At 41.6% G+C, this 16,630-nt stretch overlaps 2 protein-coding genes across 4 annotated transcripts; both read right to left on the minus strand.

Annotated features, from left to right (window-relative positions):
- Positions 1 to 896: 896 nt before the first annotated feature.
- LOC106610993 (39S ribosomal protein L35, mitochondrial) lies at positions 897 to 2,525 on the minus strand. The gene is made up of 3 exons (XM_014210773.2): positions 1,873 to 2,525; positions 1,451 to 1,574; positions 897 to 1,332 (listed from the first exon to the last, which is right to left on the minus strand). The coding sequence occupies exons 1-3, from the start codon at positions 1,956 to 1,958 to the stop codon at positions 1,261 to 1,263; spliced, it is 282 nt and encodes a 93-aa protein (XP_014066248.1). The 5' UTR covers positions 1,959 to 2,525; the 3' UTR covers positions 897 to 1,260.
- Positions 2,526 to 7,424: 4,899 nt separating this feature from the next.
- Positions 7,425 to 16,445, minus strand: LOC106610990 (major surface trophozoite antigen 11). Of its 3 annotated transcripts, none has more exons than XM_014210766.2 (9): positions 16,239 to 16,445; positions 13,567 to 13,773; positions 13,066 to 13,204; positions 12,881 to 12,969; positions 12,541 to 12,604; positions 12,139 to 12,227; positions 9,215 to 9,327; positions 8,949 to 9,105; positions 7,425 to 8,530 (listed from the first exon to the last, which is right to left on the minus strand). In XM_014210766.2, exons 1-9 carry the CDS (start codon positions 16,294 to 16,296, stop codon positions 8,373 to 8,375), a joined length of 1,074 nt encoding a protein of 357 aa, XP_014066241.2. In that variant the 5' UTR covers positions 16,297 to 16,445; the 3' UTR covers positions 7,425 to 8,372. The 3 variants fall into 3 exon arrangements, with proteins under 3 accessions (XP_014066241.2, XP_014066242.2, XP_014066243.2); XM_014210767.2 differs by lacking the exon at positions 16,239 to 16,445 and adding an exon at positions 14,000 to 14,106; XM_014210768.2 differs by lacking the exon at positions 16,239 to 16,445 and adding an exon at positions 14,058 to 14,078.
- Between the last annotated feature and the right edge of the window lie 185 nt (positions 16,446 to 16,630).

Below are 16,630 nucleotides of genomic sequence, written 5' to 3' on the forward strand. Positions count from 1 at the left end.
AGCTGCAAAGCACCATTAGCAGAGATTGGAGTATCTGTCCATAGGACCACTTTGAGCAATACACTCTACAGAGCTGGGCTTTATGGAAGAGTGGCCAGAAAAAAGGCATTGCTTAAAGAAAAAAATAAGCAAACATGTTTGGTGTTTGCCAAAAGGCATGTGGGAGACTCCCCAAACATATGGAAGAAGGTACTCTGGTCAAATGAGACTAAAATTAAGCTTTTTGGCCATCAAGGAAAACACTATGTCTGGCGCAAACCCAACACCTCTCATCACCCCGAGAACACCATCTCCAAAGTGAAGTATGGTGGTGGCAGCATCATGCTCTGGGGATGTTTTTACATCGGCAGGGACTGGGAAACTGGTCAGAATTGAAGGAATGATGGATGGTGCTAAATACAGGGAAATTCTTGAGGGAAACCTGTTTCAGTCTTCCAGAGATTTGAGACTGGGGCGGAGGTTCACTTCCAGCAGGACAATGACCCTAAGCATACTGCTAAAGCAACACTTGAGTGGTTTAAGGGGAAACATTTAAATGTCTTGGAATGGCCTAGTCAAAGCCCAGACCTCAATCCAATTGAGAATCTGTGGTATGACTTAAAGATTGCTGTACACCAGCGGAACCCATCCAACTTCAAGGAGCTGCAGCAGTTTTGCCTTGAAGAATGGGCAAAACTCCCAGTAGCTAGATGTGTCAAGCTTATAGAGACATACCCCAAGAGACTTGCAGCTGTAATTGCAGCAAAAGGTGGCTCTACAACGTATTGACTTCGGGGGTGAATAGTTATGCACGCTCAAGTTCAGTTTGTCTTATTTCTTGTTTTTCACCAAAAAAAATATATTTTGCATCTTCAAAGTGGTAGGCATGTTGTGTAAATCAAATGATACAAACCCCCCCCCCAAAATCTATTTTAATTCCAGGTTGTAAGGCAACAAAATAGGAAAAATGCCAAGGGGAGTGACTACTTTCGCCAGTCACTGTACCGGTGTATTTGAGAGAAGTGCACATTTATTTTCAAGAAAAATTTGAGAGGAAATATAGTTTACATGTTGTCAACAATCCTTTAGTTCAAAGCCAACCCCGTCTGTTTTGCCCCAAGAGTTGCGCACACATCAGTTTTGTTCCTGAAGAACCCACTGGGCTGTTAGACTTTTAGGTTGACACATTCATGGTATTTCTTGTAGGGATCATTGACAAACAAGTTCCTCCTCTTCCAGAATTTTGTGGTCATTTTTTCCAAAAGCTCGGTCGGTGTTTCGTTACAAAACACATGCTCCCTTAAACGCTTCTTTCTTGCAGGCAACTTCTTCCAGTTTTTTCTTGTATCCAGCCTGTTGTGAACCAGCAGTGTCAATTCAAAGACAGAGGAGACACTGGGATAAGGTAATTTCCACAACCTTTATGGTTTCAGAAACTAAGGAAAACATTGAATGAGAGACTGTACATTACCTTGCGTCTAATCCATAGGCCACAGTGCAGCCGCATGAACCTCTTCACCACTGATTTCACAGACTTCCTCTTTCCCTTCTTCAGGCTGATGTACGTGAGGTTTCTGCTTGGCTGCTGGACCAGGCTGGGAATGAGAGGTGCAACCCCGCAATAACCAAGCCCCACCCAAATGAGTAAAAATACATTTAATAAAACCTTTCCAGTTTCATGCCATTCAAACATAAAGCCAGTTGATATGCCTGCCAACAATCTTATGAATTGATTTTGATCAATCTTTCAAATTAACAATTGAAACAAAAGCTTGGAAAACATGAATAGTAAAAAAAAAAGCTAATTGCACTTAGTGAATTGAATTTGCACAATATAACTTGGTAGGGTGAATCTGATCAAGCTAATCAGTACTATGTGATTGCAGCCCCCACCGTAACAGGATGACCTGTTGGGGTGTCTGGATGGCTTTAGCAGACAGACAAGCCCATGCAGGGGTAGAAAGCACAGAACTCTGCATGGTTTGATGATGGATTATGGTGGAGAAGCGACATATCTGCTGCCCCCTGGCAAACAGTCAATGACCTCTGCAAGCCTATGAATACAAGAGATGGAAATTCCTAAAATTAGGGAAGCCATTTAGCTACTTTTTCACAACTGATAACAGTAGCATATACAGCTAACTGCCAAACTAAAGGAAACACCAACAAAGTATCTTAATAGGGTATTGGGCCACCACAAGACAGAACAGCTCCAATGCACCTTGGCATAGATTCTACAAGTGTCTGAAACGCTACTGAAGGGATGTGTTTACATTCTTCCAAAATAAATTCCATCATTTGGAGCTCTGTAGATGGTGGTGGAAAACGCCGTCTCCGGCGCCGCTCCAGAATCTCCCATAAGTGTGAACTGGGTTGCGATCTGGTAACTGAGACAGCCATGGCATATGGTTTATATAATTTTCATTCTCATCAAACCATTCAGTGACCACTCTCGGCCTGTAGCTGGGGGCATTATCATCCTATGGGGGCATAGCCATGGTGGCCCAAATCAAATGTTATTTGTCACATGCGCCGAATACAACAGGTGTAGACCTTACAGTGAAACCCTTACTTACAAGCCCTTAACCAACAATGCAGTTTTAAGAAAAGACCTAAAAAAAAAAGTATTTTAAATAATTAAAGAGCAGCAGTAAAATAACAATTGCGAGTCTATATACAGGAGGTACCGGTGTCCCTCGACACCGAGGGACACCTAATTGAGGTAATATGTACAGTCGTGGCCAAAAGTTTTGAGAATGACACAAATATTAATTTCCAAAGTTTGCTGCTTCAGTGTCTTCAGATATTTTTGTCAGATGTTACTATGGAATACTGAAGTATAATTACAGGCTGTCCCTGGCATGCTGTCAATTAACTTCTGGGCCACATCCTGACTGATGGCAGCCCATTCTTGCATAATCAATGCTTGGAGTTTGTCAGAATTTGTGGGTTTTTGTTTGTCCACCCGCCTCTTGAGGATTGACCTGTGAAGCCCTTTTGTGCAAAGCAATGATGACGGCACGTGTTTCCTTGCATGGTTGACAGAGGAAGAACAATGATTCCAAGCACCACCCTCCTTTTGAAGCTTCCAGTCTGTTATTCGAACTCAATCAGCATGACAGAGTGATCTCCAGCCTTGTCCTCGTCAATACTCACACCTGTGTTAACGAGAGAATCACTGACATGATGTCAGCTGGTCCTTTTGTGGCAGGGCTGAAATGCAGTGGAAATGTTTTTTGTGGATTCAGTTCATTTGCATGGCAAAGAGGGACTTCGCAATTAATTGCAATTCATCTGATCACTCTTCATAACATTCTGGAGTATATGCAAATTGCCATCATACAACTGAGGCAGCAGACTAATATGTGTCATTCTCAAAACTTTTGGCCACGACTATATATGTAGAGTTATTAAAGCGACTATGCATAGATAACAGAGAGTAGCAGCAGCGTAGAAGGGGGGGGGGGGCAATGCAAATAGTTTGGGTAGCCATTTGATTAGATGTTCAGGAGTCTTATGGCTTGGGGGTAGAAGTTGTTTAGAAGCCTCTTGGTCCTAGACTTGGCGCTCCGGTACCGCTTGCTGTGCGGTACCAGAGAGAACATTCTATGACTAGGGTGGCTGGAGTCTTTGACAATTTTTAGGGCCTTTCTTTGACACCACCTGATATAGAGGTCCTGATGGCAGGAAACTTGGCCCCGGTGATGTACTGGGCCGTAAGCACTACCCTCTGTAGTGCCTTGCAGTTGCCATACCAGGCCGTGATGCAACCCGTCAGGATGCTCTTGATGGTGCAGCTGTAGAACCTTTTGAGGACCCATGCCAAATCTTTTCAGTCTCCTGAGGGGGAAAAGGTTTTGTCGTGCCCTCTTCACTACTGTATTGGTGTGCTTGGACCATGTTAGTTTGTTGGTGATGTGGACGCCAAGGAACTTGAAGTTCTTAACCTGCTCCACTACAGCCCTGTCGTGATGTGATGATAATTGCTTAATAAACTCAGGAAACCACACCTTTGTGAAAGCACCTAGTTTCAATATACTTTGTATCCCTCATTTATTCAAGTTTTTCCATTATTTTGGCACTAACTTGTATATTCATTAGCATTACACTACACGTTAGCAACACATTGACCATAGAAATAGCTAGCAAGCTAGCATGAGTATGGATTGTCTGATTAATCAGGCTGTAATACACAATTAATTGGTATATAGGCTTACACCCTGAAACATCTGTGTGCAAAATCATGTAAATGTTCCTTACAAACCAGAATGTTGAATAAAAATACATTTAAACTTACTCGTACCGGTTGTCAAGGCGGTTTTAGCCCAAAGGTCAGCAGATGGCGATATTGAGTTGTTTAATTTTACTATCCAAACGCGTTGTATGCAGCTGGCAATACATTTGTATCCCTCATGGACCCGTTTGTACCTACAAAAAAATATCCTTTCAGGCTGCATAGGTTTCGATTTCCTCCTTAACGTTATTTAATGGCTAAAAGGCAACAAAAACATTTGGAAAATGTGTACTTTGGCAGGTTAGGAGAATTATGTTAAGTTTAGGAAAAGGGTTAACTAAAATGCTAAATTTGTCCCCGACAACTCGGACATATCTAGCTACAACCAGGTCTGCCCTGAGAACAGTCTTGGTTTCCCATAATGCGCTGTTGTAAAAGAAACAGAACCCCTGGTCTGATCTTTTCAACCGGATTGTCTGAACATGATAGGTAACATCCGGGATTAGCATTTAGCCACTAGCGTGGTGGTGGAAAAATGGTGTTTCATAAGGAAAGCACGCATATTTCCCCAGTTTTTCCCCCGCCTTCTTGCCATTTAAAAATGTTAAGTATGATATTGAAGCCTATGCAGCCTGAATGGAGAATGTTTTAGGTACCTATTGGTCCACAAGGGATAAGAATGTATTGCGTTTGGACGGTAAAATGAAACGACTCAACATCGCCATCAGCCGGCCTTTGGGCTAGTGCGGTTTGTACTTTTTGCTGCTCTAAATTTTAGACAAAATATCCACAGGAAAGTATTGTTTACTTTTGAAAGCCAATAGGTATATGTGACTCGTTTCAGGAAACTAGGCATGTCGGGCGTCACTACTTCACAGGAGACATTTGAATGTAAACAATTATTTTAGCAAAATGCATTTTTGGGCAGAAATGCCTTCTCGAAAATGTGAACTTCCACGTGGCTTAATAACAAACTTGTATGCCATCTGTAAATGCATTTAAAAAAAATGTTTAGCCTACAATGGTGCCGTACTGGATGGTCACCGTTTTGCAAGCTCCGACCCAGCTGTTCGTGATTATTTTGTTATTTATTTTTACTCTATTTTCATTAAATGTATCCGCTATTATTTCTTACAACCGACAAGAACTCTTGAACAACAGATCGGCAGTTACTTACCCCAATTCTGCCTTCGACTCATCTGCCCTGGACTCTAATTCCAACCTAAAATTCAGGCTACCCAAAAGGAAACGCCGGCGTTAGAGGCAAGAGAGGGGGGATCCTGGTGAGATTAAGGCAAAGGGAAAAAAACAGTCACTTGATAATAAAATAGATCCCCTCCGATCGCGGATTTGCTACCGACGGGACTCTCGGAACTGAAATATTCTTTGCTTTTCAGAAACATGGCTCTCAGACAAGATACCCCCCCACAGCTATCCAACTCGATTGATTCGCCATTCACCTGGGGGACAGGACAGGACAGTGGGGCAAATTGAGGGGGGGAGAGTTTCCCTCTTCATCAACTCTAACTGGTGTGCTTATTCCAGCACGTTAGAAGTGTCGACCCACTGTTCACCCATCTTGGAATACCTGATGGTCAAATGATGACCTTTCCACTTCCCGAGGGAGTTGTAGGCTGTTATTGTTACTGCTGTATAAATTCCACCTCAGGACAATTAAAATACAAGCTGGCGCTTAACGAACTGTACACAGCTTTAAACAAGCAGGAAACCCCTTTTAAGAATGTATTTACATTTACATTTTAGTCATTTAGCAGACGCTCTTATCCAGAGCGACTTACAGTAGTGAATGCATACATTTCATTTATATTTTTGTATTTTTTTTGTACTGGCCCCCCGTGGGAATCGAACCCACAACCCTGGAGTTGAAAACACCATGGTATACCAACTGACCCCCAGGGAAGCCTGTATTGGCAGACTACATCCAAAAAGGTGTATAAAAACTGAGATACAATCCACACTTTGTTTTTTTAGGGGGGGGGGGTGATTAAAATCCGAATATCAAATAAAAAAAAAACTCATTTTTACATTGGTGCCTAACCGAACCATACCTACCAGCTCTCTAAATCGGGTAAACAATACTTAGCTGTGAATATTTTGTCTCAAATTTCAAGCAGCCGGTAGCAAAAATTATTTTTACTCAACATTCTGTATTGTATACTCACTGTAAAACTACCGATTAATCAGACTAGAGTATGTATGGGCTGGCATTTGATAACCTTAGAATGTGGTAATCATAGCCACGAAAGTCGCCTTGTTAGCAAGAGACTAGCTATTATGATTGTAAAACAGAGCAATAGAGTTTACAGAAAACATTGAATTGATCACAGGTAGCTAATATCTGAATAATGTGGCAAAGCATTTACATACCAGAGACGTTCCTTGCCATGGTGGCCCCCATCTTTTTTTGTCATGCAATCAGTGTTGCCAACTAATTTTCAGGGTAAGTTGCTAGAGGTCAGGTTGATTTGTTGCTAAATTACGTTGTGATGTCATTGCGTGATAACGTAAAACTGCGTCATTACGTAGAATATTCAATAACGTAACTCAAATTGACTGGCCATCTCGGCAAAAAATATGATTTGACATTTGTTCAGGTACAGACTACCACTGTTTTCTGTACGATTTTGATTGAGACATGTTTTGATTGAGACACATTCGTGACCAACTATATTCATTGGGTTTGGCTCGTCGAACCCATACTACTGCTGCTGTCAGCCAGCCAACAATGATTTGCAATTTACGGAAATTGCTGCTTGCCTTCTGCTGCCTGTGCACGAGCTGAGCGCCTGCTGCTGACGTCACTCACAGTGCACTTTTGCAGCCAGGCCCGTGTGTTGTGACTGAGTGTGTGACAGAGAAAATCGTTTAGAGGAAAAATGCGTGCATTTTAGCGTTTGAGTCACTTTTCAAAAGTTGCTAAAAATTCCAAATACATTTTTAAAAGTAGCTAAATTTGTTGCTAGGTGCTGTTTGAAAAATAAAGTTGCTAAATCTAGCAACAAAATTGCTAAATTGGCATCACCGCATGCAATGAACTACTACGGTGTACCACATTAGGACAATCAGTACGCGATCCTGTAAAAAGTTAGTTTTCTTGTTCGCACACCTCATGAAACATACTTAAATAACTTCAGTCTGCATCTTGTTATTTTATAGGCTAGTAATTATACAACAGAATGTCACTTGAAACTAGTGCAAAGTTCTGCTTTATTCCAGTATATACCCTGGAGTGGAGTCAGTGTTTTTCTTTAAAACATACAAATATAATTTTCTTTTAAAGAACAGGTCAAAAACATTGCTAATGCTGAATATAGATTTGCATTTCAAACATAAAGATAATACATAGTACCTCACATCAATATTATTAATCTGTATAACCAGGAAAGATTATTTCTGTGAAAGAGGGGAACATTTACTTAAAACAATCTTTAAAGCATAACTTTCGATCTACCATAAATGAATGCAGTAACATTTACAAACAAAAACAAGTGCTTTTCATATAACAAAGTCCTTATAAGAGGCTCAACAAGCAGTTTTCAAACCTCCTCAACCATCCTGTGTGCCTCTTTAAACCATTGACCTAATGAACCTAAAGAGGAATTCAATTGCTGACATTTTCTCTTCTTTTTAACAAATGTAATAGGGTCAGCCTTCACTAAAGCACAAAATACTGAAGAAAAACACTTCTGCTTGTCAAGAATGACAGCAGCAGGTAGCCTAGTGGTTAGAGCGTTGGACTAGTAACCGAAAGGTTGCAAGATCGAATCCCCGAGCTGACAAGGTAAAAATCTGTCGTTCTGCCCCTAGGAACAGTAGGCAGTTAACCCTAGGAACAGTAGGCAGTTAACCTACTGTTCCTAGGCAGTCATTGAAAATAAGAATTTGTTCTTAACTGACTTGCCTAGTTAAATAAATAAAAAATTACATCTAGGAGATGTACCGCATGAAAGAGCTAGTGAGTTATCAAAAGTACTCAAATGGACATTTGGTAAACCATGGCTAGGATTTGGTGTGAGTCTGCTTTCTCTTATGGTCCATTAGTCCAAAGCTGAGGTACATAGAATTCAGTTGATTTTGCTCTGAAAGCCAGACATTTTACCCCAATAATTGGAGGCATCAGATGGGGCTGGGGACATGCTCACCAACCAGCGTATACTGGCTCGGCATCACATGGGATCCCGTAGTATCGACCTTGCGGCCGCTCTTTGCGTAACAGAGGTTGTCGTGCAAGGGAAAGCTCTCCGTCTGTGTCTCGTCTTCGACGCAACACCAGCAGGATGATGAAGAGTAGGGCCACTGGACCAGAGGAAATAAAGAAAACAGACTGTATGCAACAAGACTACAACGTTCACTTACTACTACTCTATTACTTCAGCATGATTTCTATTACACTTTGTTTTTGCTACAAGATGTTGCCTCCTGATCAAATGACCTCTAAACAAGATAATTCAATCATATATTTGGATATTTGTACTTAGTAGTGCCCAGAAAATGCATACAATTTGTGCAATTAGAAGAAATAAACAAGGTTCATGTCAGTGAACAACTTTTCTCAAAGGGTCACAAAAAAAGAAGTAAATATGGGAAGCCAATTATTTTGCTCACTTCATTATGACAGCTTGACAAGGGTTTTCAACATCTAAGTGGTAGCCTAAAGTTCAAACCACTTTCCTTCCACTACACCAATATTTTCAACATGTTTCTTCAGACATACCTCCTCCTCCTATGACAAGTAAAGCAATGGTGACGGGGGCCAGCTCACACTCCTCCCCTGCCTTGCGAAAGAAGGTCTCCATGCAGTAACCTGGAGCAGTGCTGCCTTCAGGACAGAAGGCATCACCGGGGCACAGGATGGGGTTCACATCTGGACTCTGTGGAACAGATGATGTGAGCCTTGGTCATTCAAGTTGGTCAGGAAATCCCTTAATGATACTTTCAGTTTTGGAGGTGTTTACTGGGAGTCAGGGATGTGGTACTGACTGGGCAGTAGTGGTTTTCAGGGCAGAGGTTACAGGTCTCCTGGCCCCAGCGGATCTGGAAGAAGCCGCTGCTGCATATTTGACACATACTCTGACGGGGACCCTTGTGCATACCTGTCCAAAACCAAACATCTCATCAATACATCCTAAATCAGATTACTCCACTAAAATGTCATCCATTTAAAACTGACTGAATCTCTGCTATTACGGTGTACTACCTTGAATTATACTGAACAAAAATATGAACGCAACATGTAAAGTGTTGGTCCCATGTTTCATGAGCTGAAATAAAAGATCCCAGAAATGTTCCATACGCACAAAAAGCTTCTCTCAAATGTTGTGCACAAATTACTCCTTTGTCAAAATAAATCCATCCACCTGACAGGTGTGGCATATCAAGAAGCTGATTAAACAGCATGATCATTACATACACTACCGTTCAAAAGTTTGGGGTCACTTAGAAATGTCCTTGTTTTTGAAAGAAATGCACATTTTTTGTCCATTAAAAAAAAACATCAAATTGATCAGAAATACAGTGTAGACATTGTTAATGTTGTAAATGACTTGTTGCTGGAAACTGCTGTTTTTTTAAAATGGAATATCTACAGAGGCCCATTATCAGCAACCACCACTCCTGTGTTCCAATGGCACATTGTGTTAGCTAATCCAAGTTTAGCATTTTAAAAGGATAATTGATCCTTAGAAAACCCTTTTGCAATTATGTTAGCACAGCTGAAAACTGTTGTACTGATTAAAGAGGCAATAAAACTGGTCTTCTTTAGACTAGTTGAGTATCTGCAGCATCAGCATTTGATTACAGGCTCAAAATGGCAAGAAACAAAGACCTTTCTTCTGCAACTCGTCAGTATTCCTTTTCTGAGAAATGAAGGCTATTCCATGTGAGAAATTGCCAAGAAACTGAAGATCTCGTACAACGCTGTGTACTACTGCCTTCACAGAACAGTGCAAACTGGCACTAACCAGAATAGAAAGAGTGGGAAGCCCCGGTGCACAACTGAGCAAGAGGACAAGTACATTAGAGTGTCTAGTTTGAGAAACAGACGCCTCACAAGTCTTCAACTGGCAGCTTCATTAAATGGTACCCACAAAACACCAATCTCAACGTCAACAGTGAAGAGGCGACTCCGGGATGCTGGCCTTGAGACTGGTTTAATCGAACCCACAAAATGCTGATGCTCCAGCTACTCAACTAGTCTAAAGAATACCAGTTTTATTGCTTCTTTCATCAGAACACCAGTTTTCAGCTGTGCTAACATAATTGCAAAAGGGTTTTCTAATGATCAATTATCCTTTTAAAGTTATAAACTTGGATTAGCTAACACAACGTGCCATTGGAACACATGAGTGATGGTTGCTGATAATGGGCCTCTGTACGCCTATGTAGATATTCAGGTTTTTTTTATTGTAAAAAAAAAAGCAGTTTCCAGCTACAATAGTCATTTACAACATTAACAATGTCTACACTATTTCTGATTAATTTGATGTAATTTAAATTGACAAAAAAGTTGCTTTTCTTTCAAAAACAAGGACATTTGTAAGTGACCCTAAACTTTTGAACGGTAGTGTAGGTGCACCTTGTGCTGGGGACAATAAAAGGCCACTAAAAATGTGCCACAGATGTCTCAAGTTGAGGGAGTGTTTAATTGACATGCTGAATGCAGGAATGTCCACCAGAGCTGTTGCCAGAGAATTTAATGTTAATTTTACTACCATAAGCCACCTCCAACATTGTTTTAGAGAATTGGCAGTACATCAAAGCGGCCTCACAACCACGTGTAACCACAATTTGGTCGTACAACCACAGACCACGCCAGCCCAGGACATCCACACATGGCTTCTCCACCTGTAAGATCGTCTGAGACCAGCCAGCCGGACAGCTGATGAAACTGTGGGTTTGCACAACCGAAGAATTTCTGCACAAATTGTCAGAACCGTCTCAGGGAAGCTCATCTGTGTGCTCGCCGTCTTCACCAGGGTCTTGAACTGACTGCAGTTCGGCATCATACCCGGCTTCAGTGGGAAAATGCTAACATTCGATGGCAACTGGCGTGCTGGAGAAGTGTGCTCTTCATGGATGAATCGTAGTTTCAACTGTACTGGGCAGATGGCAGACAGCGTGTATGGCGTCTTTTGGGCGACAGTTTGCTGATGTCAACGTTGTGTGCTCCATGGTGGCGGTGGGGTTATGGTATGGGTAGGCATAAGCTACGGACAACGAACACAATTGCATTTCATCGAGAGCAATTTGAATGACGAGATCCTGATGCCCATTGTCGTGCCATTCATCTGCCGCAGTCACCTCGTGTTTCAGCATGATAATGCACAGCCCCATGTCGGAAGGATCTGTACACAATTCCTGGAAGCTGAAAATGTCCCAGTTCTTCAATGGCCTGCATACTCACCAGACATGTCACCCATTGAGCACGTTTGGGATGCTCTGGATCGATGTGTACGACAGCGTGTTCCAGTTCCTGCCAATATCCAGAAACTTCGCACAGCCATTGAAGAGGAGTGGGACAACATTCCACAGGCCACAATATACAGCCTGATCAACTCTATGCCAAGGAGATGTGTCACGCTGCATGAGGCAAATGGTGGTCACACCAGATACTGACTGGTTTTCTGGTCCAGGCACCTACTTTATAATGTATCTTGTTGCATTTATATTTTTGTTCAGTGTAGATGCCTTCATTTTGTGTGTTTATAGATGTAATCAATGCAGTGCCAGATAACCCATCTGTGAATAGAGCTACTTCATATACAGTCATAGTTGAATATTTACTTTATATTACATTGAATGGAACATTCTCAGAAAAATATTAAATCATTTAAAAAAAAATGTTTAACACACTGTATGCATTATAAATAGCACAATTGATATTGTTGGCTGGCACTGGCAGTTACCTGGACGACAAGGTGTGCACTCCTTGGCAGCAGGCTGCAGAGACTCTGTACCAGCAGGACAGATCTGACACAGAGCACAACTGGAGGAGCTGTGGGAGGGACGTCCACAAGGGTGCAATGAATAGGGAAGAACTTATTTACAAAATACTGTTTAATACTGCTGGCTATCACCACCCCATGTCTGATGACTGAACTATGAAATTATTTCTTCAATGCCTACTACTAACCCAATTGTGTGTGTGTGTCCTGTTTTGGGAAGTAATATCAGTTGCATGAGATGAGAGCATGTGATCCATGTTAGATCTGCAGACAAGCCACAGGGCCAGTTGTGTGGATCCCGCTGCAGTGCAAACCACACTAGTTAAGAAAACACAAATCTAAGGTGACAAAAGGGCCACTTACTTGCAGAACGTTCCCTGTTGACATGGACTGCACGATGTGGCATTTTGTTGTGATGTATAGAAACCTGAAAATAACACATTCCATTTAAAAAAACATACATCCAATTCAATTTTTGTAACGAGTTGGATTACTTGAATGCGCATGACTAAAGCCCAGCTCTTATACAGTAGAGCTGATTGTTTTCGTCAGTTGTTACAACATTTCTATTCACTCCTTTTTCTCTGCATATAGGCATGGATGAACAAACAAACACAGTATAATATAATAACAGTAATAGTAACAAGTAAGTCATTATTGTGATGATTATACAACAAGAACAGAAAAATATTGATATAAATACCTGGAGAACAGCTTCGGCAGGAGTCGGAGCCTGTGTTGTTGCTGTAGGAGCCTGGGGAGCAGGACTGACACATACGGCTGCCGGTGAAACTGCAAGGTGAGATGGAGAACAGGAAGAGGGTCAATGCAACAGTGGTATACAGAATGTTTGTGAATCAACTATGCCCTCAGTTGACAGAGACGTACTTGGTGTAAAAACCCTGGCTGCAGGGCTGACATCGCTGTTGTCCAGCCAGAGGCTGAAAGAACCCTCCGGAACATGGGAGGCAAGCCCCAGCGAACAGACACAGCCCTGGCTCATGGCAGCAGGAACACAGCAGGGTGTCTGGGGAGACATCAGAAGGCTGTTATTGAATAGGTGGTGCTGTTTACAACACTTTCCACCTTCATTTTACATTTGAACCAAATAAGTTTTCACTTTCAGTTAGTCTGTAGAGGTCAGACAAATTTCAGGAGTCAAATAATACAGCAAAAAGCGACATACCAACAACAACTCCTGTGTCCACTGTCCACAAAAAATAGATGTTACATGGGTAAAAACGACATTACAGTGATGAGTAATTATTTGGGTTACTGACAATGCTCTTAACCGCTAGGCTAGCTGCTGCCCCTTTACTCCCTTCACTGAAACTAAGCATCTTCCTGCCAGGCCAGGGTAAGTAAGGCTAGCAGGACATCTAGACTCACCGTTGTCAGAGTAGGACCCTGGGACACAGGTCTCACAGGTGGAGGTGTTGAGGGCAGAGCAGCCTGGGGATGTGGTGCTGAGGAGCATGGGTGTGGTCAAAGTCACATTCTCACTGACTCTGGTGGTCAACGTCACATTCTCAATGAATGTGGTGTTCATCACAGCAGGAGCCATCGTGGGAGCCGTCGTCTGGCTCACCACCACACCTGTTATAACCAGATTTTTAGAGCAAATAGTTATAGAAACAGAAAAACATGTATATTCCCAGCCTCTAAGTAGTAATGTGGTTGATAGACAAAGGTATAGCCTGGAAATAGAGCAGATCATGACATGGGAAGCTGGATTTTCTGGAAACATAATGGGTCAATGACTAATTAGTATGGTTCAGAAGAAAAATGGTAATTGGTATTTGATAGCTTTGAAAGGACTGACGACAGAGATGAGAAGAAGGTACAGAGCGTTGAACATTTTATGCAGAACAGACAGGTACCAAGACAGGGACAGCGTCAGCACACAGGTAACAACGACATACAAACGGAGCTGGGGAACTGACAATTATAGGGGAGGTAATAAACAGGTGATTGAGTCCAGGTGAGTCCAATAATCGCTGATGCACGTGACGGGGGAAAGGCAGGTGTGTGTACTGATGGTGGCAAGAGTTAGTAATGCTGGGGTCGCCTGGCGCGGAGCAGGCTTAACACATTTCAGGAGGTCGTGTGACACCTACAGTGCCATGAAAAAGTATTTGTCCGCTTTCTGATTTCCTCTATGACAATGGGACCCATGTCATCCAAAAGTTGAATCAAGTTTGCCAAAAAGCACCTGGAAGATCATCAAGACTCTTGGAAGAATGTTCTATGGACAGAGATATCAAAAGTATAACCTTTTGGGTGACATGGGTCCCATTATGCCTGGCAAAAACCAAACACTGCTTTCCACATTAAGAACCTCATACCAACAGTTAAGCCTGATGGTTTGGGGATGCTTTGCTGCGTCAGGACCTGGATGACTTGCCTTATTAGAAGGAACCATGAATTCTGCGCTGTATCAGAGAATTCTACAGAAGAATGTCAGGCCATCCGTCTGTGAGCTGAAGCTAAAGCGCAGTTGGGTAATGCAGCAAGACAATGACCCAAAACACACAATCAAGTCTACATGAAAATGGCTAAAAAGCAACACATTTGAAGTTTTGGAATGGCCTAGTCAAAATCCAGACCTAATCCCAATTGAGATGTTGTGCCAGGGCTTGAAACAAGCAAATCATGCTTGAAAACCCACAAATGTTGCTGAGTTACAGCAGTTCTGCATGGAAGAGTGGGCCAAAATTCCTCCATAGCGACGTGCGAGACTGATCAACAACTACAGGAAGTGTTTGGTTGGAGTCATGGCAGCTAAAGGTGGCACAACCAGTTATTGAGTGTAAAGGGGCAATTAGTTTTTCACAAATGAGCATTGGGTGTTGCATAACTTTGTTTATGAAATAAGTATGTCATTGTTATTTGTTCACTCAGGTTCCCTTTATCTTTTATTAGGTTTTGGTTGACGATCCGATAACATTCAGTATAAAAAAATATGCAAAATTAGAGAAAATTAGAAAGGGGGCAAAAACTTTTTCACGGCACTGTAACCTTCCCCTCACTGTAATTAGATTATCTTTCAGTAGGCATCCACAGATTAACCCTTACTGTTTGAGGGAAATTCTCCAAATCCCTTTTGTTGTTTTTGTGGTCTTATAAATTGTAAAGCACATGTTTTTTAAAGACTTGTTTCTAATCAAATAATGGCACAAAGTTCCAACATGAAAGATTGTAGATGTCTACTTCCTCATTCCTTTGATATCTTACAATGATGCTGTCATTCTGAATCACACCCAACTGATCTATTTCACAATGTGGTAGCCAATGTTTCACAAGTATTTCAAAGTAAGTCTTCTTTAGGATATGTAGCTATTTGTGGACAGGTCAGACACTATGATATCTTGTCTCATTATCACATGCCGTTAACACAAGATATCATGGTGTCTGACCTGTCAGTGAGTTGGGGAAACAGAAGCGAGAGCAGCAGCAAACAGAGACCTTATTGTCGCAGTAATCACATTAGCCATGAGCTGAGCTGCTTTGCTGAGAGAAAGACACCCTCTTCAAGAATTGCAATTATTCAAAACCAGGTCATATGATTTCCCCTGGTTTAAACTCCAAAATGCTCCGAGTTGGCCAGGGCCTTGTGTGTGTACTGTACATCATATTCTATTGCCAGAGCATTGTTCGGGACTGCTTGGGTAAATGTGTTAACTGTGGGCTTGATTAATAAAATATAAAAATGTCTTCACGTGACAAGTGGAATGTGAAACTTTTATAGCTACATTTATGCAACAATGTTGCAAAGCAGTGTGTAATTTTGCATTCAGTCATTTATGAACGTTTTGAATCATATTCAATTAAAGTTTCACGTTTAGTAAAATATGTCAAATCAAATCAGAATTGTGATATGGTGTGGCTGTCTTGACAAAGTTTACAAACAAAAAGGTATCTACAGTGCCATTGGCACAAATGGGTACCTCAAATAATCCCATGTAGACAAATTGCCATCAGTCATATCTAGATATCTAAAAACAGAGTGCTGCCAGCTAAAGCTAACGTTAATGTTGATTAGCTAAAACAACAAACCTTACCTAACAGACAGGCGGCAGCAATCGTAGACAAAACTCCCCAGCATTCCATACTCCACATATTATCGACACAAAAAAGTTAACTTCATCCCTGACAGTTTAGGGTTATTTCTTTTAGTGAAGTCCAGAGTCGCTGGTTGCTTGTCGTCCTCATCAATGTCATATGACAAGACACAAATCATGTGATTTTAGTTACGAGTTTTCGGTAACAACTGAATGCGCAACCGCAGAACACTTACCAGAAAATCAAGCTGGCCTTGATGTCTCCAGACGAAATCAATGAACACACACGCACAATACTTTAATGAAATAATATTTTCCTAGGGGCAAACATTAGTGGAACTGTACTTCCTGAATTCGACTTTTCCCCACCCCATTCTCTTCAATGTGTGTTG

The sequence above is a fragment of the Salmo salar genome, chromosome ssa09, assembly GCF_905237065.1.
Source record: "Salmo salar chromosome ssa09, Ssal_v3.1, whole genome shotgun sequence".
NCBI classification, from domain to species: Eukaryota; Metazoa; Chordata; class Actinopteri; order Salmoniformes; family Salmonidae; genus Salmo; species Salmo salar.